At 46.9% G+C, this 27,547-nt stretch overlaps 1 protein-coding gene across 10 annotated transcripts; it reads right to left on the bottom strand.

Annotated features, from left to right (window-relative positions):
* Positions 1 to 986: 986 nt before the first annotated feature.
* PFKFB2 (6-phosphofructo-2-kinase/fructose-2,6-biphosphatase 2) lies at positions 987 to 27,517 on the bottom strand. Of its 10 annotated transcripts, XM_013058098.2 has the most exons (17): positions 26,072 to 26,215; positions 24,938 to 25,048; positions 19,364 to 19,489; positions 18,763 to 18,859; positions 18,277 to 18,343; positions 18,073 to 18,147; positions 17,653 to 17,709; positions 16,629 to 16,753; positions 14,261 to 14,468; positions 13,637 to 13,783; positions 12,774 to 12,878; positions 11,883 to 12,012; positions 11,062 to 11,124; positions 10,538 to 10,602; positions 9,737 to 9,916; positions 3,252 to 3,320; positions 987 to 3,040 (listed from the first exon to the last, which is right to left on the bottom strand). In XM_013058098.2, the coding sequence occupies exons 2-16, from the start codon at positions 25,026 to 25,028 to the stop codon at positions 3,282 to 3,284; spliced, it is 1,575 nt and encodes a 524-aa protein (XP_012913552.1). In that variant the 5' UTR covers positions 25,029 to 25,048; positions 26,072 to 26,215; the 3' UTR covers positions 987 to 3,040; positions 3,252 to 3,281. The 10 variants fall into 10 exon arrangements, 9 of the variants coding, with proteins under 9 accessions (XP_012913552.1, XP_004756239.1, XP_004756238.1 ...); XR_006608621.1 differs by lacking the exon at positions 3,252 to 3,320 and having other exon boundaries at positions 4,260 to 9,916; XM_004756182.3 differs by lacking the exons at positions 3,252 to 3,320; positions 26,072 to 26,215 and adding an exon at positions 26,231 to 27,517 and having other exon boundaries at positions 9,725 to 9,916.
* Positions 27,518 to 27,547: the final 30 nt, after the last annotated feature.

The raw sequence follows: 27,547 nt of genomic DNA, 5'->3' as shown, positions 1-27,547 counted from the left end.
AACTCCTGCTTTGCTACCCTGAGGTCGGGTTGTATGTGAAAGTGATGCGTATCTACCTTTTGTCAGGGAAAGGGGCCTCAGCTTTTGTCAAATTCTCAGATGAGTTCAAGACAGTGAATGTAGGTTGGACGGCGGGAGTACTTCAAGGCCGTAAAGCATGATGATGGGCCATTGCTGGACTGCCACAGGAAGTGCCAGGGGGCCTGTCACTGACCAGGGCAAGCTAGCAAGGCCAGCCTCCTCACAGAGTGTGCCCAGGAAAGATCCTGGAGAGGCTGAAGTCATGGGGGCGGGGATAATTAAGGCTACAGAAATAAGCCAAATAGTGACTGTCACCCAACAATGGAGCACTCTCTAAGGAGTCATTCTAATTCTGGTATCTTTATGAAGTTTCTAGCTAGATTTTAAAAAAGCATGTTATATGTTTGTTGGACCCTCACTGTTACACTTCTTACCATTTACCTTGTTCTGAGGTATGGGCTTTGATAAGAACTACATCAGTGTCAAGGTAAGTCACTTAATAAGGGTGTTCATTCACGAATTTGTGAAGTAAGAATGCGCCCAGACGTGCTTATCCTTCTACAAATGATGGCTTGATGGCTGGGTAAGACTAACACCTGCAAAAGTGCTTGGAGATCTTTTCTAAGAACAGGGAACAGGGACTGGGTTTTACCGCATAACAACAACTGATGATCATTAAAGATTTGTTAAATGAATTAACAAGTTCATTGTTAATTCATTTAATTAATAGTATATGGCAATAATGATCCCACTGATATCATTTTGAAATGCCAGTGTAACTTTATAAAGGCAGGAGTCACCAATTCAAACACTAGCTGCAAATATACATATGATCTAAGATTTTGAGAATCATTGTCAAGAAGTTAGTTTCAAAGACATTTTGCATGATGTTGTTAACATTTTGCATGTGTATAATGTACCAAATGTTATCCCATTTTGTGGTGATTTCAAAAATTAATTACATCTTTAAATTAAAAATAACTTTTATTATATTTCTTATTACAAAGAAATACAGATTACTGACATATTTTAGCATGATTTTATTTATCCAGGAGATAAACTTCTCTCCAGAGAAATGCATCTCTTGGTTGATACTTATAAATCAATGAGGAAAAAAACTACTCAAAGGAAATCCACCGTGCCTTAACATAGTTGCCATCCTTTTACAGAAGACAGACACCTAAACCTTAGAAATTTAATTTAAGGTAATACTATGGACATCACATTTAAAATCTCAAACTACCTCAATTTCTACCAAAAAACAGACAACACCAATTATCTTACATTCTGATCAAACACATGCAAGCACTCACATGGGACTTAAAAATATCACACATGAATGAATAAATAGTTAAGTAAAAACATTATCTGATCATCAACAGACACCGTGTTTAGATGCAGAAAGAAACCCGCAGTACAAGAACAAAATAGTGATAGTTCCGCATGCTCAGAGAGGCCAGATGAAAATCCCCTGCTACAGAGCAGTCAGGAGCCTTTCTGAAGGCAGCTTTGTGCGTATAAAATAAGCTCCTGGTTCTGGGATGCTGAACTGCCCGCAGCCCAGCTCATCACATCCTAGGTAAGGGAGCCCCATATCATCCACAGTATAAAAGAACCATTTGGGGAAAAAATGCGTTTCTTTCTTTTCTTGTTACTTACCCTCTTGCCCAGCAAGAGGGTATCTGCATGAAAGGGAAAAATTATTTAAAAAGCTAAAAAACTTTCTATTCTTTTAAAAAAAAAAAAAAAGAATTTTGCTTGTAAGATATTTATCTTTTGGAGCTTCTATACCCTCAACTGGAGTATTGACATCAAAATCACATTGACAGAGAATCACACTGATCTAGAGAATTACCTGGCTTATCTTTACAGGAAGCCAAATGACAGATACCTCAAAGACTGGGGTCTCCCCTGCCCACCCCCTGCCCCAGTGTTCTACATAAAGACCAGGAGACCCTCTAGAGACAATTAGCTAAGAGGCAGGCATCAGAAGACCAGCTGCTCTCGAAGCCACATCCACAGCTTTCATAGAGACCACATCATAGTGACAGACCCCACAGAAAGCCATGCCCCCCGAACCTGGTTTGAAGCAAGAACTCCCTGGTACAGTTGATTCCCAAGGAACCCTCTTCACTTCTTCAGGTCCTGTCAATAGCGCCCTACTTTTTTCTCCAACCGTCATTCCCAACCACTGGAGAATGACGCCTCCCTCTGCTGCTGTGAGGGGACGCAGCATCAGGTAGGAAATACAGTAGCTACTTCGGAAAACGGTCCTTTGAAGACAGGGACCCATTCTGGGGAGTCTTGCAGTCAGATCCTGCCCTCACAGGACCTGGAACAAGGAAAAACTTCTTTCTGTGAAAAGGCAGCTGATACTGCCCTTCCACCACCACAGAAGAGACATTACAGGGACTGAATTTCTCAGATACCCTCCACTCACCTGATGAATTTGTCTCATTTCCAACATGACAGAAAAGGGACAGTTAACATATATATATATAAGGTCCTCTAGCCTGCTCGCTGGAACAGACGCAGAGACCAGCTCTTACAGCACAGAACAGGCTCGTGGTGGTGCAGCCCTCTCACTCGCAAACAAGTCTGAAGAGGTGCCATTTGCGTTCCAGAAAAGAACAGGCAGCCAGGGATACAATCGCAGGTAGGAAGTTAAAGGCCGAAAAGGAACAAGACTGGCCAACTGGGGTCACACCCAGCAAAGAGATCATACAAACCGATCGGGTCGGGCTGTTAGATCTTTTGAGGCACAGGGCACTTAAGTTTTCCTGTGCAACACATATTCCCATTAGGCATGAGCGGAAGAAATGTAATGTTTTTTCTAGGCCTCATTTTGGTGGCCTCAAATGTCCAATCCCAGCTTAACTTCCTGACAGAGCCCCCGTAGGGCTGCCATCAACAGCCTTGTAGTAGATCCTGGAGGGGTCTGGCTTCAACCTTTACATCATCAGCAAAGCGGTGTGAGGGACGCCGAAGAGTGCCTGTGCACAGCCAACCCCGTCTCTGCCTGCGAGCCAGAGAGAGAAAGTAATTGTGCCACTGCCAAAATCAAATCAAATGAAGCAGAACCCTTCCCCCACCCGCCCCCTGCTCCCCCACTGCCCACAGCCCCACCTCCGCACACATGCACGGACCCTCAGTTGTGCGGGCACACACCCCTTTACCCTTTACCAAACTCCAACAGTACAGTCACAGGCTCCTTTCCCTGAGAAACCGACCTTTGTAACCATGTTGGACCGGGTACTAAGCTATACACCCAAGATAGGAGGTAGAAGCTGCAGGAAATCCTGTGGTAAAAGGAGAGCACGTAGGCTACTATCAGCCAAAAGACCATGCTGACCAAATGGCTTTGCAGTCGGGGGCCCCTTGGCTTCTGAGGAGGGTCTCTACGATTGTAGCTATCCCAGACCTTCTGAAATTCGTCAGAGCACAAATCATAAACTGATTTCCCATAAACTGACACCGAATGTTTCGTGAGGAATTCCTCCCCCTAGAGGAGTGCTTCTCAAGCATCAGTTAAATGAGCATGGGAATCACTTGGTCATCCTGTTAGGGTGGTGATTCTAATTCAGGGACCGTGTGAGGAGGCCCCAGAGGCTGCATATCTAAGGAGCTCCTGCTCTTTGCTGGGCTGATGTAAATGAGGGGCGTGAGGCGGTGACACAGTTCCACCCGTATTTCCTGTCCCAGAAGTTAAATGTCATTTCATTCTGTTGACTGTAAGCTCTTTAGAAACAGGCGGGTCATGTTTTAGAAGGAACAGCCCACTAAATTCTAAGAGATCTCCATACTTTTTCCTTATGATAATGAGTTACATGTGGTTAACGGGATTCATAGTACGGTTTGGGCAAAGGTAATTTTTTCTTAATTCTTGTAGAGGCGCCAGAAAGTACACACAACTTCTACTGAAGTTCACATGTCTTCCATAATGTCCTTCCCATCTTTCCCAGAAGGTGGTGGAAGAGAGCCATGCCCACACCAAGGACTCCCGTCATGCGGCCAACTGGCTTTGGCTCCTCTGAGGCTCTATCATGGAGCAGCAGGAAACAGTTTCGGAGGTAGGGGGAGTGGGTGGAGAATACAACCCAAAATACAAAACAAGAAACCCAGAAGCCTTCTGATAGGTTCAAGTTACTCAACATTTTTATTTACCCATTCTATACACACACACACACACACACACACACACACACAGAAAAGCACATTTCAAATACAGTTATACACACCTTATGTGGCTCTGAGTGGCATATTTTGATATCAATGTCACCAGATTAAATCAGAATGCTGGTAAGGACTCACATTCCTTTTTCACCAGAGCTGTGCCTAGGAAATCGATTTGCAGCATAACTCTAGTACGTGACTTCCCAATTCAGTCCATTCCCTTCAACCATTTCCAACCCCCTCCAAGGGGCACAGCTGGTGATCAGTCTTTCACTCTTGCCACAGTAAAACCATTACCATATCAGAACGAGTGGATTTTGTTATTTCAACACAATAAAAAAAAATGTATACAAGCATTTCAAGTACAAAAACACTGAGTTGATAAATATTGGTCCTAGATCCCCAGGGAAAGGCTGACTGGAAAGAATACCTTTGCCAACTCTTAAGATCAATTTTTAAATGCAAAATTTCCTTTGCATTTTTATTTATTAGATTTTATGAATAAAAGCCAAACCCATGGCAGACTGAAAAAAGCAGCATTAGCCACTGCTCTATCCTGTGACAGGGAAGCTGAGGACACAGAAGGTTCATCAGCAGACAGTGAAAGGGAAATCTTGCCTAGAGGTGGGGGAGTGGGAGGAATGAATGCAGGTAGAGGTAAGAATTTCTGGCTTTGAGGAGGTATTTACTTCACCAAGTTTACAAAATATCACACAGAAGTGAAGTTCAACCTTCATTTTCTACAAAATGATGAGAATTTGGCTGCTACTCTTAAGAGAAACGTCTACTAAAAATCGGTAAGTACAGAACTTCCCCCTGAAACAAAGTAAAGTGTTTACTTCCTTTCTTTGTAGGACACATGCAACAGACACAAAATTACAATAATACGCCTGTATTACTAACTGGTACAATTAGAAAAAAGACAGTCAGATTGCAAGACCCTACTGGAGTCTGTCAGTCAGTCAGTCAGCGTACAGACTCGGCCAGGGCCTGCCAGTCGGTAAGCATGTGGATGCTACTAGATACAGTCTTCTGGACATTATGCATCCATATTAAATTCCCGGACAAACTTCTGATGACTGAATCACGTCTCTGGGAAGTCAGAGATCCACCCTGTCAATGTCACAACCTGGCTCAAGTCAGATATTTTTTAAACTAAAATATTTTAAGACATGACCATGTCAAAATACGTGCTAGGAAAACTGGGTAAATTGAACAAATTTCTTGAAAACAAAAAGAACATGGCTTCTGAACTCAAGAGAAACAATGGAATGTCTGTAAGGCTGTGTAACACAGATATAGTATAGTTTTCTGCATCATTAGACATTCTTCCCTCTCTCTTTTTGCTACCCCAAGCACCAATGAACTTCTCCAAAACCTAGACCTCCTACTCAGAGAAAAACTGTAAGATGGATTTATTTTCAAAGTTATGTCACGTTTCTTGAGAATACAGGTGCCTCTGCAGATCCATTTGTGGGTTGCAAAGAGGAACACCAGAACTAAAGGAAACACTCGTCCGTTCAGCCTGGGAACAGCAGACAGGTATTCCTAATTCTAACTCCTTGGGGGAGAAAAAAACCAACCAACCAACCAACCAACCAACCCAGAGGCAGTAAGATAGGGCAGACCCCTACACAATGCATGTTTTTAAGATTTTCTAGTTCTACTTTGCAGCTGAATGTAAAACAATCCCATTATCAAAACAAAACCAAAGACAATACAGATTAGTAAGAACAAAATTCTAATTTGAGGATTAAGAGACAAGCAAAGCTAGTTCTCTAAATCTGCCTCCAATTCCTCTTTCACGTTTGTCACAAAATTCATCACTCAGTTTCCAAGCAACACAATAAAATATACAGGGATTTTCCTCTCTCCATTTACTAGATTAAATAATTTAATAGATGAAATACTAAGGCCTATTTCTCCTACAATGAAACCAAAAGCCTTAGCAAAAGGTGCTCTGGAATCCATCCTTTCTTTGTAGAATCTGTGACATAGACCTAACTATAGCAGTGTGCAGATGCTACCGATACACATTCAGTAAGCAAGGAAGAGGAGGATAGAAAAGATAGAAAGTAGATGGGCGCCTGGGTGGTTCAGTGGGTTAAGCCGCTGCCTTTGGCTCAGGTCATGATCTCAGGGTCCTGGGATCTAGTCCCGCATCGGGCTCTCTGCTCAGCAGGGAGCCTGCTTCCCTCTCTCTCTCTCTGCCTGCCTTTCCATCTACTTGTGATTTCTGTCAAATAAATAAATAAAATCTTAAAAAAAAAAAAAAAAAGAAAGAAATTCTCTAAAATTTGGAGGAGGAGCTCTATGCCATTCTGTATCCTCCTGGCTTGTTCCTGCAGAAACTTCTCTGGAGGGCTCCTGCTCTAGAACTGAAGAATGCTACAGTCAAGTTCTAATTTCTTGTGTGCCCCTGAGACTAGAAAGATTACCTTAGGCTCCTCTTTTGGGAGAAGCAAACTAGCACAGGGGGAGAGTGGGAAAGTAAGGAGCAGGCTGAGGGCCACAGTGAACATCCCCGTGACCTGTGGCTCTGGCCGCGGTTTACAACAGGGTAACACAATGCTCATGAGTTAGAAAATCCTCCTCTCACTAAGAATATGCACAGCCCAGACCCAAAGTCTTTGGATCAAAATGCCCCTGCTTGTCATTCCTTAGCTCTGAATGATTCTTATGGTGCATGGGGGTGGGGGATGAATGAATAATCATTTGGGCTAAGGGTGCTGCCAGCCAAGGAAGGTTAGATGAAGCCACCTTGTAAAAGCGCCCCACATGCCGCCCCACATCTCATTCTCACCGGGAAGGGAAGGATTCTCACCTGCCACCCCCTTTAGTCTGAAGGAATCTGAACTCCACTTCAATGCCCACAGTTATAGACTCAATGTGTTGCTTGTTCACAAAAATTCATTTATTATAAATTATATACCCTGTCTCTAAAAATAACCTTCTTCAGGGCAACGACCTTTTCTTCCAATTCTATGTACCCAATCACCATCAGCGCCCCCACCCAGCCTGAAGCCCCACAAAGACAACACGCACCCAGAATATAGTGGCTAAACAGGAACAGCAGGTTAGACGCACTGAGGACCAGAAGCTGGCAAGCAGCCACTGGAAACACTGTGATGTCCTACTCGGGACTTAAGAATGAAGGGGGTACATGGGTGGCTCAGTGGGTTAAGCCTCTGCCTTTGACTCAGGTCATGATCTCAGGGTCCTGGGATTGAGCCCCACATCGGGCTCTCTGCTCAGCGGGGAGCCTGCTTCCCTCTCTCTCTCTCTCTCTCTCTCTCTGCCTGCCTCTCTGCCTACTTGTGATCTCACTCTCTCTGGGTCCAATAAGTAAATAAATAAATAATCTTAAAAAAAAAAAAAAAGAATGAAGGACTCAAGGTCACAAGTCAGCTGCCTGTGATGATAACCTTTATATCCTACTGGCTTTATCTCTGTGCCTTTCTCCAAACTGCTGAACACTCCCAGCTATTACCCAAGGACACTTCCTCACCCAGCGATTTGTTCAGCCTCACCCTGCAGTGTAGAAAGTTAAAGATGGAAGAAGAACCCAGAGTAACCCTCTAAAACACAGCAGCCTGCCTTCAAGGGGGTCACGTGGTGTAACACTGTCATCTACTCAGACGTTCTAACTCTAGAGAATTGTCCTTTCAAAGCCAAAAGGAATTCAGAATTCTTGGGTTGATGATCTGTCCAAGGAACTAGTCCAAGTATTTCTCCCCACAGCTAACCTTGAATATGAGCCAGAATCTTCAGGGAAGTTATTTCAACACATACATGTCCAGACCCCAACCCCAGAGGTTCTGAGTTCGTATTAATCCTGGAGTGGACTGGAGCATGTATGGGCTTCGAAAATTCTAAAGAGGATTCTAATGAGCGCTCCCGGATGAGAACCATGAGAAAAGGTCTTCTATTACCAAACAAAAAGACCCTTGGCAAATAGGTCACTTGCTCTCGCTGGTTTCTTCCGAAAGACAATTGGTAACTTTAAGGTAGAGACTCATTCCATCACTTTTAAAAACCTCATGAGCAAACTGACTTCTCTCTCAGAAAACTGCAAATATATTCATGTTTTATGTACAGAACTGGGGGGGAGGGTTACCAAGAAGCTAAGAATCCCCTGCTCTAAATGTTTCCTGGTTAACCCTACAGAGAAAATAAAATGACAAAAGTGAATAGGCAATTCCAGATCATTAAGAGTTAGACCCCTCAGGGTCCCAAAGACCCCTGGACACCAACATGAAATAAAAGAATACACCAGTGAGGGAGAGTAAATTCATAGCCAGGTCTTTCTACACTTAGGGGGAAAAAAAAAAAAAAACATGCACACACACACACACACACACACACACAACTTTGCTCATGCAAAATTTTTTTAAGGTAGAGAGGAGAGTGTTGAACATTACAGGAAAATAAAAAGCTCTAGTGAAATCTTCTCTGCCACTTGCCCTAAGCAATTCCAGTATCAGTGGTGACTCTTTCATCTCTGTCCTTCTAAACAGTCCCAGAGGTCACTGGCCTCGGCAGGAAAGGTGCTGTGGCTGGCAAAGCTGGGAGCCACTGACAAAAGACATGACTGCCCTACGAGAGCCCCGCAAGAGCTCGAGAATATCCTATTCTCCTGAACGTCATTCCAGAACGTCAGAACGTCCAGAACGTCTGGCAGAAACGTCATTTCTGCCAGAAAGACCCATGTCTCGCTCTTGAAGTGAGTAATACCAACCGAGATATTTCGCACATCCTCGGGCCCAAGTCCCCCAGAGCCTCGCAGACTTAGCACTGGCTCTCGTGAAAGGAGGCACGAGCTCTCACCCTATGTCCACTGTGGATGATCTGCAGCCTGGGCTGACCCTGTCAGGACCTGGCTTGAGAGGAAAGGAGAGGGCAAAGAAAAAAAGCTCCCCCAGTCTGGATCCATTGAGGCCCCCTACAGAGAGCACCAACAGAGCCTAGACTGCTCTCTCGCCAACCACCCCTTCCCTCCTCGACAGACAGCACGATGACAATGCCATGCATCACACTGGACGATCCAAAGGGCAGGTGAGCAAGGGGGGGGACAAAGCAGGCAAGTAAGGACTGTGAGTAAAGCACACCTCAGAGAGACAAAGGTGAAGGAAAAATGGGCTCTGTCTCCCCCTCCACCCCGCCCCCCACTTTACCAACACAAGGATGTGAGGAGTTTAGACACCAGGGACAAGAACCAAGTCTATGCGGCAGGCTTAACCTCAGACCCAGCTATGCTAAGCACCCAGGGGAGTGTATCCTTTTTCCTCCTCCTCCAGACCACCCCAACTGAGGACGTGTCCTAAAACACCCGCTGGTCAAATTGCCCCTGGGTGGGGACATGTTTCACTCTGGAGAACCGCTAAGATTGGTCTGGAAACACATGAGCTCACGTTCTGTGTTAAGATCCATGGTGGGGTGTTGGGGGTGGGGGCTGAAAGTTAAATGACTCCTTGGTGCTTAGTGACAAGGGCAGGAGGCCAAGCCTGGAGGGGACACACGGTTACACCACCGGAATGCTGACTTGGGTCTTCGGCTGGTCGGCCCCTTCTTGCGTGTCCAGGGCACGGAGAGGGCTGAGGGGCTTGAGGGGCCGGCTCCCAACACTGTAATTTCTTGGACGCCTTATTGTATTCGAACTGGACAGAGGCGTAAAGCTGTTCCTTCTCATCCTTACAGGGGTTTGGTTCTTGGGGAAGTTGTTCTGATTGGAAATGGAGGGACACCACACAAATGAAAGCCAAGCCAAAAGCTCACTCATAAAGGTTAAATAATGCTTATAACCACAACAGTTTCCTCCACTCCTGTTCCTCTGCAGACAGAGTCTCTCCTAAGACATGGGCCATGGCCTTAGCCCTAGTCCCAGGAAGCTAAAGGGTTGTAGAAGGAGCGGCTCCTTGAGCATCATATTCCAAAGGAGGAAGGAGGACCCACAAAAGGAAGGGGCTTACTTAAGTTCACACAGGTGATCAGGACAGACCTAGAAATAAACACCTTATAGGCTCTTCTGGGTCCTACTTCTAAAGGGAGCACTCCCGGGGGGATGGGGGGGATGATCTGTATTTGACTTCAGCCAAACATTTCCCAAATTTAACTGGATTTCCAGGAGCCAACTTTCAAGGTTAAGACTCATGAAAGAGGGACTAATTTTAAAAAGCAATAATTCCAACATCTCTTCCTTTTGGAAATAAGCAGGCTACATAGGACATGAGTTCTGAATGTGTTCCCCTTTTGTATATAAACACAACCCCAGTCTTGTGATGTCAAAGGTTCAAAGACTCAAGGTGGCAGGGAGCCTGCATGTTCATCTGGGGAAAGTACTTACGGTTGGCTTGTCACGGTGCGTGTTCACAGCCTCCACATTGAGTTTAATGGTTTCCACTTTACATCCTGAGGAAGCAGAGGAAAGAGAAAGCTTTCAGGAAAACAATCTCCAAGGAAAAGTCCTTAGATTCAGTATGGAAAACATACCATAAAAGAACGTACATATTCCTAAATCTATACATATATCCTTTTATTTTTAAGATTTTATTCATTTATTAGAGAGAGATGCAGAGCATGAGCAAGGGGAGGGGCAGAGGGAGAAGCAGACTCCCCACTGAGCAGGGAGCCTGATGTGGGACTCGATCCCAGGACCCGGAGATCATGACCGGAGCTGAAGCAGACACTTAACTGACTGAGCCACGCAGGCGCCCCCATACATCCTTTTAAAAATGGAAAGCACTGATGGAATTTCCCTGCTATACAGGGTTGATAAAGTTGAACTTCCAGACAAACTTCAGAGAAAAATCAAATAGCCTGACTTTCTTCAGTCCCCACCTCCTGCCCAGCAGCTAAGATCATAGTTACCGTAGGCCACAGGAGTAAGTTTGAAGATGGTATGAAGGGGACACCTCAAATATGGTAGCTCATCTGAAAAGAGAAAGACCAGGTAAGAGACGGCTCTTAGTACTATGGATTAAGGTCAAGTTAGCAGGAGAATCTAAGGAGCTCATGAGTTTTTTCCACCCTGACCTAGAATTGTACAGTTCCTCCCCTAAACCCCAGACAATTAATAGGACAGCCACCAAAGAAGCTGCCCACGCTACTAAGAGTCTAAGGAAGGAAAGCAAGCCATTTTAGATCCTTCCATGCAGACAAAACAGGAGTGAGTAGCCAGCACCCAGTGGAAGGGAAGAACGTGGCCCACCTGGGTGTACCCAAGGCCCATCTGCAGGCTGCCCAGCAGCTCAGATAGATCAGGAAGGGAAGGGAAGGGTCAGAAAAGCCAGCAACTTCCTTATGGCTTTACCCAGAAACTGTCCTATGATGAATCCAAAGGATGAAGATGCTTCTAAGACACCACCCTCCTTGGAGTCAAATAACAAGCCGCGAATGTTCAACCACTTTTCTGATCCTGCCAGGAGGGAATGGCTGAACACTGGCCCTTTAGCCAAGCAGGATTAAGGAGCTCCAGCAGCGGCCACTCTCCACTGGGGGCTTTTGTACCAGAGGGGTCAATTCAGCGAGTAGCTGGCCCAGTGGCTGCTAGGAGCCCCACATAGCTGTCCGAAGAATGCACCCCACTCTGAGTGGAGAGGGGGAGGCTCTGTTGCCTGGGATCCTTGTGCCACCCCTAGTCCAGCCCTCTCCTCATGAATGTGTCCCCTGGCCCTTCCCTCAAATGTCACCTGCACCCTTATCCAAGAAGTAGGCCAGCAGGCAGCGCATGACAGCCTGGTGGGAGATGACGAGGACGTTGCCCTGACGCTCCAGCTCCATGATGACAGGCTCCAGCCGCTGCACCAGGTCCTGGTACGACTGTGGGGGAAGTGAGGCCGACCGGTAGGGGGCCAGGCACAGGCAGGCAGCCAAGTTGGGGGCTGGCTCCGGAGTCAGGAGGCTACTTCTCCTTCTTCCCCAGCTGGCTTTCCTCCTGGAGGGTCAGCGACTTCGTGTCGCCTGCTAACCACCCCCCAGCCCCATGATCTCTGGAGAATCCTCAGACCTTTCAAGAGCAACATTCAGATCGAGAAAGCTACAGGTCAAAAAGAGGAAATGTGAACTCAGCCTGCGTCTTTTTTCCTTCCCACAGACGAACAGGCAGCCCTTGAGGCAACGAGAGGCTCCTAGGGGTTTCCTGGACCTCTGCCATTGGTTTTAGTTACCTGGGCCTCCCATGGCTCTAGACTACGAAGGCCCTCAGGCCAGCGAACAGCCTCAAACACGCAAGATGACAGGGAGTTCATTCACACTCCCCAGACTGACTCGGGGGCCTACACCTGCTTGGGTCAGGGTGGGACTGAGAGAGTAGAACGAAAAAAAGAAGTAAAAAAGAAGATGCTGATTCTATAATTAATCAACATACAAGACATCCTGTCACCCTTTTCCCCGGAGATCTTAAAGAGATGTTCAACTAAGCCCAATTAAACATACTGTGACCCAAAGTCGGAGGGCAAAATGACATGATGGTTTGACTACACTTTCTAGACCCAACACGTCCCATTTAATCCTTTCCCCAAATGAAAGCTAAACTCCCAGCCTCTGCTGGGGCAGTCGCCCCACCTGAGGGGAAATCTCACCTCCCCACCAGGGTACCGGTACAGGTATTTCTCTTGATCTCGAAGTGCAAACTCGTCTGGGTACTGCTTCTCAATCTGCGCATAGGTCATCTCCTCACATACGCCCTGCAGGGAGCCACACTGGCTGCAGGAGGGAGGGTGACACACACGCCCCCACCCCAACACACACAACGGAGGCGACACTAAGGAATCCTGGCTTCTTACTACATGCCCAGCATTGTGCTAGGTCCTGGCCTGTAGTGCCACCAATGGGCCCTGGTGACTGGGACGGGCAGGGGGAGGGCTACTGCTCAGAGGACGTGGGTTCTCGAGCTTAAGCTGCCACTTGCTCCAACTACTTCAGAGAAGTTAAAAGGTCCAAGCAAAGTCAGCAGGATAAAGGGAACAGGAAGCAGAGAAGGAGGAGAAACTGAAAGGACTAGAGAATTCTTACAGAAGGCATAAAAAGGTACAGAGGAAGAAAAGAAAAAGAAAAGCCTATTTTTGTGCTCAAGGACAGAGAAAGCCAAGAAAAAATTTGGGAAGGAATTTTCCAGAAGAGCTGGCAAATGATCTAAGCAGAAATTAAAGAAGTGAGTTGTTAGCGATTTCTTTTTCCTGGGACAAAATATCCAAAGGAACACAATGGAGCTGCACTGTCCCCAGATGCCAGAAGTGCTAGGTCCCAGATTGGTCTGGGCCCGTCCCTGGCACAGGAGCTCAAACAGGCAGGAAACCCTGACTAGGATGCAATTGTTCCCACCTCCCCCACTAGAACTACTAGTTTTCTAGTTTTCTAGATAAAACTGCCCACATTGTGATCTCTGAGAGTTCCTGCCTGAATAAGACTTACTGGCTTTGTAGCCATCAGAACTCCTACTCACAGCATCGATCTCATTTAGAATCTTCCACTGCTCATAGGTCACACCCAGGGATTCAGCAGTTTGGATAGTCCTCTTTAGCTGGCTTGTCCACACTTTGAGGTCTGCTATCTCCTGATCCTCCAGAAACTTCCTTAGAGCCTGGGCAAACTGGGGTCAGATATTAAAAATTTTTAAAGGAGAGAAACACGTGCGCACGTGCACATATAGACACATAAACACAATTGCTAACTTGGCCTACAAGGAACAACGTGTAGGACCACAGTCAAAATCCAAGAGGTGCCACACAGTTCTGATAAACCCAAGAGGAAATGAACTTCCCCTGGAGCATCCTGTGCTGTGCTCAGCACACAAGTTGTGCCCAATAATTATCTGACGGCTGAGTGAACAGCAGGAGAGGTTCCAAGTTACCACACAACACAGCCAGAATTGGTGGACAAGAGGAGGTCTTCAGCATTTGCTTGAGGCTGAAACCACAGCCTCAGCCCCAGCGGGAATGAGGAAGAAGTAAGGTGATAAGAGAGATGACCTCAAAAAAAAGAGAGAGAGAGAGAGAGAGATGCCCTCTACCATGCTCCTTCTCCAACTCTAAGCCTGGGAAATCCAGCCTGCTGCCAGGCGCCTCACCTGTTTTCCCCGCACCGAAAGGCCAGAGTCTCCCCCAATCTTCCCCAAGAGGTTGAACTCGCTCTCTCCATGCCGGCAAAGGTAAATGGTGCGAGGCTGCACGTGGATATTCATGAGGTAGTAGACTATCTTGCTCTGGATGTAGTCCTGGACTCTGTTGACTAAAAAGCGCTGGCCCACATTTATCACCTTGATGAAAGAGAGATCCCTGGGACAGAGAAGGAGAAAAGAGAATCCCTGGGAATGAAAATCTGAGGATTAGAGTGGGAAGGGAAGGATTCCCATAATCACTTGTGGGCTTGAGGTAGCTCTTCCTCCTCTCCTGTCAGAGCCAACCCACATTTAAGGAACCAACTGGTTAGAGACACATCAAATCTCAGACCCAAGATGAAGTAAGATGTCCCAAACTTCCAGCCAGCCTACCATTTCTTCAGTGCCCATACTGTGCCAAGTAGTGTAGAGAAGTAGGTATGAAGAATCGAGGCTTTCCGTCCAGGGTTTGACGAGGTGACCTGACAATTTTGCTAACCCTGGAGTCTGGTGAGAAGCACAACCCTCATCCAAGGTGGTCAAGAGCTGGCCGGAGAATGGCATTGCCGGTGGGGAGGGCAGTAGGCAGCAGAACCTTAGAGATCTCTACAGGTCCCCTGCACCAGCCTAATCACGCCTCTCTCAGAGGTACATCTGCAGTGGTTGCCTCATCAATTTTTCTTACTGTAAAAATGATCAATGCTAATTGAATTTAAATTTTTAAAAAATGATGAATGCTTATTCTAAAAAATTTTCAAATAAAGGTAGAATGATGCAAATGAAAATCACCCAAACCCTACAATCAGAAATATTATCTATAAACACACACACACACACACATTGTTCTAGAATGTTTTTCTATATAGAACTTCTATGTAGAAGAATATACAATTACACCATTTCTAGAACAGCGGTTTTCAATCTCCATATTAAGGAATACCTCCAAACACTAACATTCTGGGCAATCTACTTGAAGGAATTTAAAGACTCAAACATGGGACACCTGGGTGGCTCAGTTGGTTAGGCAGCTGCCTTTGGCTCAGGTCATGATCCCAGCATCCTGGGATCAAGTCCCACAACGGGCTCCTTGCTCAGCAGGGAGCCTGCTTCTCCTTCTGCCTCTGCCTGCCATTCTGTCTGCCTGTGCTCTCTCTCTCTCTGAGAAATAAATAAATAAAATTAAAAAAAAGAAAAAAGACTCAAACATGAAGCAGACCTCTAACAATGGAACAGTGAGCTATGCACACTTATCTTGCCATCTCTTTGGCAGCGGGGCTGTATCTCACTCAAACACAGCTGTTAACTGCGTAGCCACATTCTCCAGGTTTCTGTGTGTACACACCTTTCTTCAACATGGACTTGACATTTTACTATGGCTCTTATACCTCAGGCACATCAAGTTAACCCATACTGCATACCACACTGCCAACAGACACTACCCCAGTAATAATGGCTAGCACCGAACAGACATTTCTGATGAGCCAGGCATGTTCTTAAGGACTTTACATGCTTTATGTATATATATGTATACATACACACATACACATATATGTACATCATATACATATCTCATATATATTTTCATGTTTGTTACACATTTTTACTTTATCTATTTGTATTATGTGTATCAGATACATACATCATATATATATCATATATATATAATGTACATGTATCTATACATGTAACTTACGGTTTATGTAAACATATTCTATATTATGTTACTCTTTTCTCTGTAATATAAATACACTTATATACTAATAGATGTGTGTTACAGAATATATATATATACATATATGTATGTGTATACACAGACACACACACACACATACACACACACTAAACTTTAAAAACTAATCAAAAGCCGAAGACACATCTCTGAGGGATATCCTACAACATCCTAGATTAAATTAGAACTACTTGATTTTGCTCCCCGGGGACACCTGGCAATGTCTGAAAACATTCTGGCCCATCACAGGTTGGGAGTATTATTGTATCTGGTGAGTGGAGACCAGGAGTGCTGTTCAAATCGTACGGTACACAGGCAGTCCCCGATGGCTGTGATAAAGAATTAGCCAGCACAGCATGTCAGCCATGTGGAGACTGAGAAATCTTGTTGTAGAGAACAGAAAGGAAGAACTGATGCTAAAAACACTTCACGGTTCAAGTGTAAGATGCAGCCTACATGGCTGCTACAAATCCACTCTTGTTTCTCTGGCATGACGCAAACATGACAGGTCCGGTGGGCAGAGGAAAGTTTGAGGTCAGAGGGAGAAAGGCCCTTTTCTCCAATAAGACCCCTGCCTCAGGCCCTTCAAACCATGGCCTTAAACCTTACTTGTCATAGTTGTCTGGGTCAAGGGGTTGATAGGTGACTTTGTAGCACTCAATTCTCTTTAGGAAGTCCTCCATCACATTCTCCCTGTTCCTTTCAGGGTAGTCAGGGCTCGACACCTTTACCTCCTAGAATCATAGGGAGAGTAGGGCCTGGTCAGAGGTGTGCCCTTAACAGCCCTCCTGCAAACAGCCAATGCTAAATAAAGAGAAGGAAGTGCATAGAAGGGCCCTTTCACTGGAGCTGTTGGCAATCCCCGTTCACTGAGTGCCCCCTCCCTGTCCTGTGACCCTGGCAACCAAGAAAGGAAAGACAACTCGGCAGTCATGTGCCTGCCCTTGGCTGAAGGACTGAGGCACTCACATAGCTAAAACTACTCCTAGGCCCCAATCCCTTTATGTGCCCTGCTGGGAACACAGAATGGGCTTCAATTTCTCCGTACGACCACTCAGAATAGGGTGCTTGATCTGATGCATGCCTGACTTGGACCAGATGCCCCTTCTTAGATGCTTCAGAGTCCCACACTGCTAGGAGAACACTACTATGACACCATGTCTACACAGCACCGTACAACCTATCAAATGAGCATTGGTTTATACTGTGACCATACAGGGCACAAGGTACTCAGTGCACACAGCACTGACCTGAGTGTAAAGGTAGTGGGACAGATGACCTTCCTACGTGGTCCTGACAGAGAGTGAAGAGGCTGATCTACTCTGAGGACAGCCTTAGGTCTCAGGATCCAGATGGTACCCAGAACACAGGGCCAAAGCCACAGTCTAAGTCTTGGGTTCCATTCAACAGCTCATTCTAATTTTATTCCTCAGAGCCTCAGTTTCTTCTCCCAAGGGAAGACTGTAGAAGTATGAAATGGTGCTCTGGTAGATCAAAAAGATCACCCTGCACTACTGAATGTGTCTATTTCTTTCTTCATTGCCCAGCTGACTCTCCCCGCTCACCCACCCACCCACACATAATACAAGGCAGAAAGGACAGGGAGGTGATGGTATGCAGGCATGTCACCCACCAGGATGTTGGCAGCAATGACATCAGGATCATCGCAGACAGATTCCACAAAGAACACCTGGCCAGGGAGAGAAGGTAGTGACAAATGAGTCCGAAGTGCCCAGGCTGCTCATTTAACAGCCTGTGCTCACACCTGCCCCACCACGGCCACCACATCCCCCAGGATTTTCTTTCATGAAAGTGGCCTTCAAGGCCTCTTCATTGAAAAATACCTCTTACCACATCCCCAGGGCCTTGGACATGCAGGCTAAGGGGCTGAGAAAGGACCTGAAAGAAAACACTCAAGGACTGGGGGTATTCCCCACGAGAGGAAAGGACAGCCAAGCCTGTCCTCACTCACCAGAGTCAAAGAGATCCTCACGCCCCTCCTGACTCCCCACCTCCACTCATCCCTTTCCTCCAGTGGGGAGCCAAACCCTACCTTGAAGGAGTTCTCCTTGGCAAAGCTCAAAATCATGTCCCTTCTCTCCCTAGTGGTATTGGTGGCATCAAACACCTGGGGAGAGAGGCCGCGAAGCAGATGAGGGGGCCAAGAGAACTGGAATCCCGCCAAGGCAGACCCAACGGGAGGCTGTGCAGTCTCCTGGACGGAGATTAGGATAGGGAAGAGGCAGGGAAGGCTCACCGCGATCTGTCCGCTCTCCTCAGTGAGATATGCCTTCACGTCTTCCAGCGCCACCAAAGCACACTGTCTGCCATGAGAACAGAGGACACCAGCGAGAATGGTGCCAGACCAAGTGCAGACACAGTCAGAGACATGAATAGCTGGGTTGCTGGAGGAGTCACATCCCTTCCCACTGAAGTTTTCCCAGGGTCACAACTTCCCCCTAACTAGACTTTCCAACTTCCCTGCTGAGGTTTTTAGACTGTCCTGTATCTTTCCCCTTCTCCATGCATATAAAGTATCTCTATATAGGTTTACCCTAAACATACTTACTTCTCCCTGAGCCTGTTCTTCTACCTACCCAAGCCCAACATGACCTGTCCACCAAATGATCTTCATTAAATTCCCCAGAGGATATTTACTGAGAGGAAAACCGAGCCCTGCCACATCTAGTCTTGCGATGGCAGAGAAAGAGCAGGCCAGGAGGTCAGGCCTAAGAAGACTCACCTGCGGATCTTCATGGCCTCCTCATTGTCGTGCCGGAAGAAGTCGTAGGACTTATAGGACTTGACTGCTTCACGCCGATATACCCCAAGATTAAACACTGCAGATGACATCAACAGCCTTCAGTAGTGAAAAAATACAAAGGCCCCACCAAAGGAGACTTCTTGGTCTAAATGTCAGGGTGGCCAAGGAAATGAAAAAAAAAAGCACCATGGTATGTTGGGAATGATACCAGATTAAGAGTCAAGTTAGACTCAAGTTCAGACGTATTAGTCCTTGAACAAGTCTTAAACTGTCTGAGTTTCAATTTCCTCAGCCACACCGGCTACTTCACGCAAGTACTGCTAGTATTAGACAAGATGATCTCTATGGCGGTAAAGCCCTATACCATCAAAGGCACGCTGTTAAATCTAGGCCAGTCTACCCAGTCCAAGAGGAAACAAGTCTGTAAACAGGGAATAAATCCAGCAAATCAGGAATCTACCACTATTTCTGCCAGGAGCACACTGTAATCGTGATGCCAATGAGAACAGCTCTTCCAGAGGCCTGGGAGACCCAAGAACTAATCATTTCCCTTCCCAAGGAATAAATAACCTGCACCTACCTTTGGTGGGCACCCCAATCCAGTTGAGATACCGTGTGAGTTTCTTGGATACATAGGTTTTGCCTCGGGCTGGCAAGCCAATCATAACGATGAGAGTTGGGGAGTTGGTCATGTAAGATGCCCACGCTAGAGGGGAAAGAGAACAGAACTGAATGGCTAGAAGCTATGGAAGGTTCGTGCACTGAGCTAGTAACATCATTTAATAACCTCATTTAATCTTTCTACACCTCAACAAAGCTAGGGAAAGACTGGGATGGCATATAGAGGAGCTATCAGTCCAATCTCCTAAAAGAGAACTAAAAGGTCATATAAATTTCCAAGAAGTACCCAAGCCAAGACACTACTTCCCCACATGTGCAAAGTTTCCACAGAGGTGCATGGAAGAAAAAGTGGAAAGGATTGGAAAGATAAGAACCACCGACACCTTCTAATAACACAATAACCCCTGTCTAATAACACAAGAACGTTATAGCTGTGGAGGCACACCTTAGGCCTGGAGCTTCTCCAGGGATGAGCCGGCTACAAAAGGTCCCACAGAGATTCTATCCCGAGGATCCCATCCATCCCTTCAGAGCCATGGGCAAGAGCTAGCTTGCCCAGTATAAAAAGAGCCTGGTCTCCAGCTGTTTTGGCTTTTGTGATCAGGATACAAGCTTAAGTCCGAATTTCTAAACCATAGTGAGATTCAGACTGTGGCAAAGCCTATTTACTTGACACAAGTTCTGACAAGCCCCGCAGGAAGCTTCAGGGTAAAGCTAGCCTGCAAGGCATCCTGGCCAGCCGGCCTCAAAGGCCGTCTGAACACATTCAGAAGCAGGAACAGTCACTGGTCCGTCCTTCCTTACGAAACTTATTTCAGGAATGCTCATGAATGGAGATAGGGCTCAGTGGACAGATGGGGAAAAGTTGACAGTCAAAGGTCAGGTGACTTGCCTAAGGACACAGGACGAGTCATGGCAGAGCTGGCACTAGAAGCCAGAGCCCGTGCTCCCTCCACAGGTTGCTTACAGGGGCGGGCTCCTCCCTGCCCATTCTGCCACAGAGGAGCAGTGGGACGGGGTCTCCGCTGCTGCCAGTTACTTCCCTGGGGACTGGACCCAACCGACGTTGGGTAGGAGGACCCAGGCTCTGCAAGCTCCTGTGAGGGGAGGGCCTGCCCAGGGATGAGAAACGGAAAGAGCCACCTTTGCTTTCCACTTCCCCACACTGTTTTCCGGAAGGGGCCCTGCTGGGTGCCACTGCTTCTCGGCTCTGAGACAAGGTGGCCCCATAAGGCTAAGAAACAATTCAGGAAAACTGAGGTAGTTGCACAGGAAAGTCCCTTTCAACAGATCTCACTGGAGAAGTGAGCAGAAGGGCCTGGGTAGGGGACAGATCTCAGAAGGAAGACAGTTTCCTAGGGGTGTTGGGCAAGAAGTACCCAGACCCAGAAACCAAAGAGTAGACCCAAGTGGTGAGGGAGGAGCGGATGCCCAGACTTGGGGCCAGAGGACTTGGCCTTTAGTTCTTCACCCGCTGAGCACATGGACAATTCCTGGGCCTGGGCAGGGACTCCTCCAAAGCAGGCAAGGAGCAAGATAAGTGATTTCCATCTGTGTCCAAATAGGGAGCACAGGGCAGGGCTTCAGCCTCAGCTTATATGAACCCCTGATCTCTGACCCTCAACAGGTCTGCCTGGATACGGCTGCTCGCCTTTCAGTAGTAAAATCCTCCTGAGTCTTCACTTTCTCCAGCTCAGCACCACGCTCTGCTTAATCCCCCGTGATCTGCCTCATTACCTGCACTTCTGGGGCAGCTTTGTCCACAACTTCCAGCCCATTAGTCGCTTCCCCCAAAGGTCCTCTGACCCTTCCTAAAGCTAAAAATGAACTGATGCTTGGAAGCTGCTCTGAAGCTAAACAGGGGACCAGCTGCTGCATGTTTACCCAACTGGACAGAGAATGCTAAGAGCAAAATAAAACAGGGGTCTCTAAGGACACCCCAAGGCACCACACCTCCCACCTCTGGGCTTCTCATGTTCCAGTGTACAAAACTAAAACACACTTCCTATCTCAAACCGCAGGGTTGACAAAATTAGGAACATTCTGTCCTGCCTGTTACAAAACAAAACCACTACCACCTTAATTTGAAGAGTAGATAGTCCAAGCTGGTTAATTTCAGAGACAATGTAACACACCCCTCAGCATATAATGAAGAGCTGTTTCAATCCTGAAATTCTCTCCTACCTTCTTTAAATAAGATTTAACTCACTTTCTCAATCTTAAATTTATTCTCCCTCAGGAATATACTCAGAGGAATTGAGGGCTTGATAACTTCCCTCCTACAAAGAGAAACACGCAAACCCAGGGAAGTGAAGAGCTTGGCCCACAATTACACAGTACAAAGTCAAGGTCAGGGCTCTGACTTGACTCCCGGTTTCATGACTGCCCCATCAGTCCCAGCCCAGCTCTTGTCAGCACCTGGCCAAGGGAGCACTGTGATAAGTATGACTAAATTCTGTAATCTAATCCTGAAAGGTGGTCTAGTAGTAGTACTAGTAGTAGTGATTCCCAGCATAAGTAGTACTACTAGTAGTAGTAGTTCCCGGCCTTTTCATGAACAAGGCCTTCTTCTACAATTTGTTCTAAACAGGCCCAATACTTTTGAAATATGCAGTGGTCATAAAGCTGCTAATTATCTCCCGCTATTTATCTCATAGGCATGAAATACCCAAGTTCTGTGGCTAAACACTGAGAAAATTCATGTTCTCGTGAACCAGTGCACCTATAGCTGACGATGCCCAATTTCTATCTATGCACTTTGAAATATTAAAAGCAGCTACCAATACAGAACTTTTTAGGAGAATAAATTCGTAATGTTGATCAACACAGAGATCCTCTGATTTCTTCTGTAGGAAAAGTGGCTGGTGCAAACACGCTAAGATATATAGGCAAGGACGCTCCTGCAGCATTGCTTGTGATGGTAGAAAACCTAAAACAGGGCAAGTATCCATGGGGGGAGGTTGGAATATCCACAGAATGCAATACTGCACAGAAAGAGCTAAATGTGGATTTATAGACACCCCCAAAAAAGCCCCCCACAATACAGTGAGTTAAAAAAAAAAGAGGAAAATAGTGGAACAGAATATGTACAATGTGAACCTATTTTCATTAACAGACTACACCAGGAGATATTGCGAATAATAAACTTAACAGGGACAGGAGAAATTGTGAGAGATTTTTTTTTCTACTTTTCACTTCTCTCTGTTTTGTTTGAGTTTTTCATGAACATGTTACCGCTTTTGGAATTGGGAAAGCACATGACAGCTTGTCTGTTTCAGCCCTACTCAACATCTCAAAGGATAAAAGAAACAAAGGAAAGCATGTACACACTCGTCCCTGTCCCCACCTGCCTACTTCCTGAGGTGCCTTTAAGATGCCCAGAAACCGGTCATCTGAGCACCTTACAGGCACCTAGGCCAGCAACCGCCCAACACCCCCGTCCCTGGAGCAGCTGAAGTTCCAGTAATGCTCCTTTGGGGGTTCTGGCTCCCCGAAGTCCTTTTCCAGTCCTCCAGCTTGGGCACATCCCAGAGTGGAGCCAGGCAACACAGGTGTAATTGGCAGCAAGGGGATAGTGGCTGAGCTATTAATAAAGCAACCACTGTATATGAGCACGAAGCAGGCAGGGGAGCCTGCTCCAACATAAGGGCCAGCAATGGAGAAGGAAATAAACTAACACGAATCTTCACGACTGTTTTTCTCCTTTGACTATGGCTGCAGCAGTCTGCCAGTCCAACCCACGAGGGGAGAAGACAAGGGGGCAGGTAAATGAATGATGATGGAGTCAGGACAAACCCCCCACCCCATGCTCCCAGTAGGGGAGAAGAGAGTGGAGCTTGGAGAGGAGAAATCAGAGTGCAGAGCCTAGAGGATAGAAAGGAGACCTGGGATTACTGGCTCCTTGACTAGCGAGAGCCCTCAAGGCAGAAAAACTGCAGAAGAGTTTGAATGGCACGGAGTAGGTCTATCTGGAGAATACAGCTGATGCTGGGCACTGTGCAGCCCATGTCGCCACCTGTTCTCTGTACTCTTTTGGATCAAGTGTCCCAATAACATGAATGCACCTCGCTTTAGTGCTCCCAAGTCTGGCTTAGGATACTGTCGAGCAAGAGAAGAAAACATTCTTTACTGAAAATCTAATTTTTCATAGGTCTCTTATAAATAGTGAGCTCACAGTATAGCTTTTACAGTATAATTCCATTTATATGCAATGAAAAGTCACCAGGGGGTTAAAATACACTTTAGCTCTATAAACATTCTTCTAAGTGCTTTCCTATATTTACTCATTTAATTCTCACATTGCTCTAGGGGAAGATAACATTAGTATCCCATTTTATAAATAAGCAAACTAAGGCACAGAGAGGATAAGCATCTTATTCAAGGCACACAGCTAGGAAGGAGTAAAACCAAGATTCAAACCCGGGCAGTCTGACTACAAGGCTGCACTCAAACACGTGCTACACTAGTTATCTCCCATAGGATACTCTTCCTCCGTACCTGGCTTCCTGCCCTGGCAGAGAAAGGAGACCCTAATCATACAGGTGTGCCAACCCCAGTATCACATCCAAAAAGCTGCCTCTGATGCCACGCAAAGCCCAGCAAGCTTCATCAGTGCTAGATGAAAAGAGATTATCATTAATCATGAGACTGACAAGGATATAACATCAAGGTCAAGACTCTGGGGAAAGCTTTGAACATGACACGATTCCAGGTCTCGTGCTGGCTGGCTGTTTCCACCTGCTATATACATGACCAATGAAGTGAGAACTGACTGACGGGGTTCCACAGAAAAAGTGCATCTGGAAGCAAGGGCAAGGATTAGCGTTCCTTGAGCTTCCCCCAAAACTGTAGGGGCCAGTTGCCCAGAACTTTTTGCCCATACAAGCTACAATGAGGGTTAGGAATGCAGGTGCCAGGGGAGAAGAAATGATGCTTCATTTCTCTGCAAACCCACCTGCCATCTCTGCTAAAGAACTGGCATGGAAAGGCTCTGGTGAAACCTGTCCCTAGAGAAATGAACCTGCAGGAAAAGCAGCTTGCAAAATGTGAAGGCTAACCCTGAGGGAAAGCAGGGTGCCCGAGTCAGAGTGAGAGGTCAGATGGCAGACCTAACTCCCCCAGAGGCCTGCCAAAATGAACTCCTACTGGCTCTTACCTGCAATTTCTGCAGTGAGCCGCACTTTCACAAAAACGTAGCCCCCCAGGTAAAGGGAAACTGTTAACAGTATCAGCCCTAAGTAATTCCTGCGCCTGCCACTCTGTCTTAATCACTGAGTGGGTAACTTTCAACATCAGTCGAGTGTGCAGGTCTCCCCATGAGACAAAGACCAGCAGTCTTGCCCCAGTGACAGACATTTCACGGGGCCTACTTGTTTCACACAAGAAATTCCCCTTGTAGACTTGGTTTTAAATTCCCATGTTGAAGAATTCTCTCTCACTCCCACCAAGCATCAAAGTCTAGGATTACAACTGTATTCCTAAGATAAAATCCTGGGGGGGGGGGGAGCAGCCCCTCCTCTTTCCCCAGACTCACAACATTTCTTCTCTGACATTCGAAGATTGGAGGCCTTGGATTCATAGCTGTTGTTGTTCTGTTCTGATGAAGATGCCGTATTCCCAGACATGGCAGCTCCTCGGTAGACGTCTGAAAGGGACAAAAGGAATGTAAGGAAGGAGACACCCCTCCAAACACTCAGGAAGAGGACAGGTGCAGTAGAAATGAAAGAATCCTGGGCCAAGAGTCAAGTCCAGCCCTTTCGCTCAGAGTTAATAGCTACATGCCCTTTGATAGTCCTCCCAAGCCCTGTTTCCTCATCTATAGACTGAGTTGCAGTAGAACCTTCCCTTGTGAATGCTGACTTAGGAGTTTCATTCACATAAATTAGCTCCTTCAATCCTTCTAATAATCCTTCCATAGGTATTATTCTGCTACCACTGTTACTTTCACCCAATTTACAGGTTGAAAAGCTAAGTTTGACCCAATCAGGTGGCTTATCCAAGTTCCTTCCTGACCTCAGATTCTGGCTTAAAAAGCTGGGAAGAGTATTGGCAGAAGTGGGAGATGAATGAGGTGGGTTGCAAACAGATCGAGTTCATTATCATCAAGTCACCGCCGTCCAATGGCAGGAATTCAGTCCTGGCAGATATGGGAGCAGTGAGGAAATCCCAAACATGTTCCCTGAAGGAAAAACTGTAACTGGACCCCGTGACGACCCTAGCATGTCACCATTTCTCCTCGAGCGTTCTCATTCCCAAGGCCTTGCCCTGCACCCTCTTCCCATCTATCCCTCGGTTCGCAGTCTGTAAGAACACTGGGACGCAAAGACGTGGTATAACTTCCCCCAAGGTCACCTGCTGAACAAGAAGTCCTGACTCGAGCCGGGGTGGGATAGTCTTGTGCTCACGCCGCACACCCAGACAAGGGGCTCGTGAGGACCGAAGGTCCTGCTGCTTCAAGGACCTTGCACTGTTCCTCCACTGACCACACAAATCCTCCAACCCAACCACCAGACGCCGCTCCCGGTGCCTGAACGTCCGCACTCCCAGCAATGCCGGCACTTGCCCGAAAACTGCAAAGCATCACCAGCCCGCACCTCATCCGGGTGTACGCAGGCCCCCTCCTCCCGCCCGCCCCGGCCCTTCCAGGCGCCGTACAGCCACCGCTCACCCTACGATCCCTCCTAAGCTCCCTCCCGACAGTGGCCCCGGCACTCGTCCCGTTAGGCTGCGGACAGGAGCTGACACACTGCGGTCCGGGCCCGGCGCGCCAGGAGCCGGCAAATCACGTGCTCCTGTCAGGCTCCGCCACCCTGGCGTCGGTCCTCACCTGGAGAGAATCATCGGCCAATCCGGCGCCCGCAGGCTCCCTGGGGCGGGGCTCAAGTCCGAATCGCTGACGCTGGCTCGCGAAGGTGGAAGAAACCGAAGCCTGAAGATCGCAAGCTCCCAAGTTTCCTCACGCTGTGGAGGTTGGTTGCCTCGTTGCTAGGCAACTGTCGGGCTGGGGGCCGGGTTAATAAAATGCAGGACTTTTTTTTCATACTCTCGCGAGAGTGGACGACACGGAAGTCTGGAGGGGATGCGACATTTTGGTGACGGAAACCTTGTGGAGGTTAACGCTTTCCTCCCTGAATCTCAGAGAACCTTATTACATCCATAAGTTGGAACGGGATCTTTAGAAGGTGGTGCATGGCTAACGTGAGCTACCACCGTACTTGAGCTGATGACACCTTAGCTGTTTGCATCCTACCCATCGGCCAGACACTGTAGTCTAAGAAAATCAACTACTCTTGCATCCCGGACCCATCCGCATACTCCAGTGGTCTTCTACTCGTCGCCCTTATCCTCGCTCCTACCTCCTATGCTATACCATCTGTTCGGGTAGTTTCGAAAAACCAAAAAAGGAACATAGCTTCAGCAAAAAATTGGATCACAAAAGGGGTCAAAAGAGGCAAAGCTTCCATATAACTTAGAGGTAGACATAGGCTGTTATAGTAGAGGTGAGACTGCATATTTCCAGCGAACTTCTCACGTGGCCCCCAGGCCCTTCTGATGATGCTTGATTCTGCTGATAAACCCACTCCATGCAGGCGTGCTTCTTCGCATCCAGCATGGAAAAAGAACAAGGAATGTGGATTTCTTGGAAAAGGGAAATTGAGGAATGTTTTTATGCCTCCTTCACTGGGGATTAAATTCATCCTTCAGAACAGCTCCACTGGTGTCTCCTTCTGGAGCTTTTTACAGCTCCCAGCGTGTTGCGTTATGGTTGCCTTATCTGCCCCAGAACAACTGCCTTTATCCATTCGGCAGGTTTGTAGGCAGAGTCCTTGGTTCTAGGGACACAGGGTTGGAAAAAGTCACATAGTCTAGCATTATCACGTGGCTGTGAAATCCAATGGTTATGGACCTTTTACTCCCGACCCTCTGTCCCGATGACAGCACTTGCAGTACTAAAGTCAAGAATGGAGTCGTATTCCTATCAGTACACCCAGGGCCTGAACTGGAATCCTGATGACACACGTTAGTCCCCTTCCCTCCTCCTCCTTATACTGCTACCACCCAAATGTAGCAATTGCCCTAGGCCCAGATGCTGACCTCATACTGCGCTTTCTGATGTGGCAAATGGGCCTTTTCAAGTTACGGC

Source organism: Mustela putorius, unplaced genomic scaffold, assembly GCF_011764305.1.
Source record: "Mustela putorius furo isolate JIRA1106 unplaced genomic scaffold, ASM1176430v1.1 tig00001012_pilon_pilon_pilon, whole genome shotgun sequence".
Taxonomy (NCBI): Eukaryota; Metazoa; Chordata; class Mammalia; order Carnivora; family Mustelidae; genus Mustela; species Mustela putorius.
The sequence above is the reverse complement of the archived record's forward strand: the minus strand, read 5'-3'. Positions and strand labels throughout refer to the sequence as shown.

Coding starts and splice junctions, on each gene's coding strand:
- PFKFB2 (XM_004756182.3), bottom strand. CDS start 25,028: ATGTCTGGGAATACGGCATCTTCATCAGAACAGAACAACAACAGCTAT. Junction 11,125..11,882: donor CTTCTTGGATAAGGGTGCAG/GTGACATTTGAG, acceptor TTCTCTTTTCAG/ATGAGCTACCATATTTGAGG. Junction 10,603..11,061: donor ACTTACTCCTGTGGCCTACG/GTAACTATGATC, acceptor CTGCTTCCTCAG/GATGTAAAGTGGAAACCATT.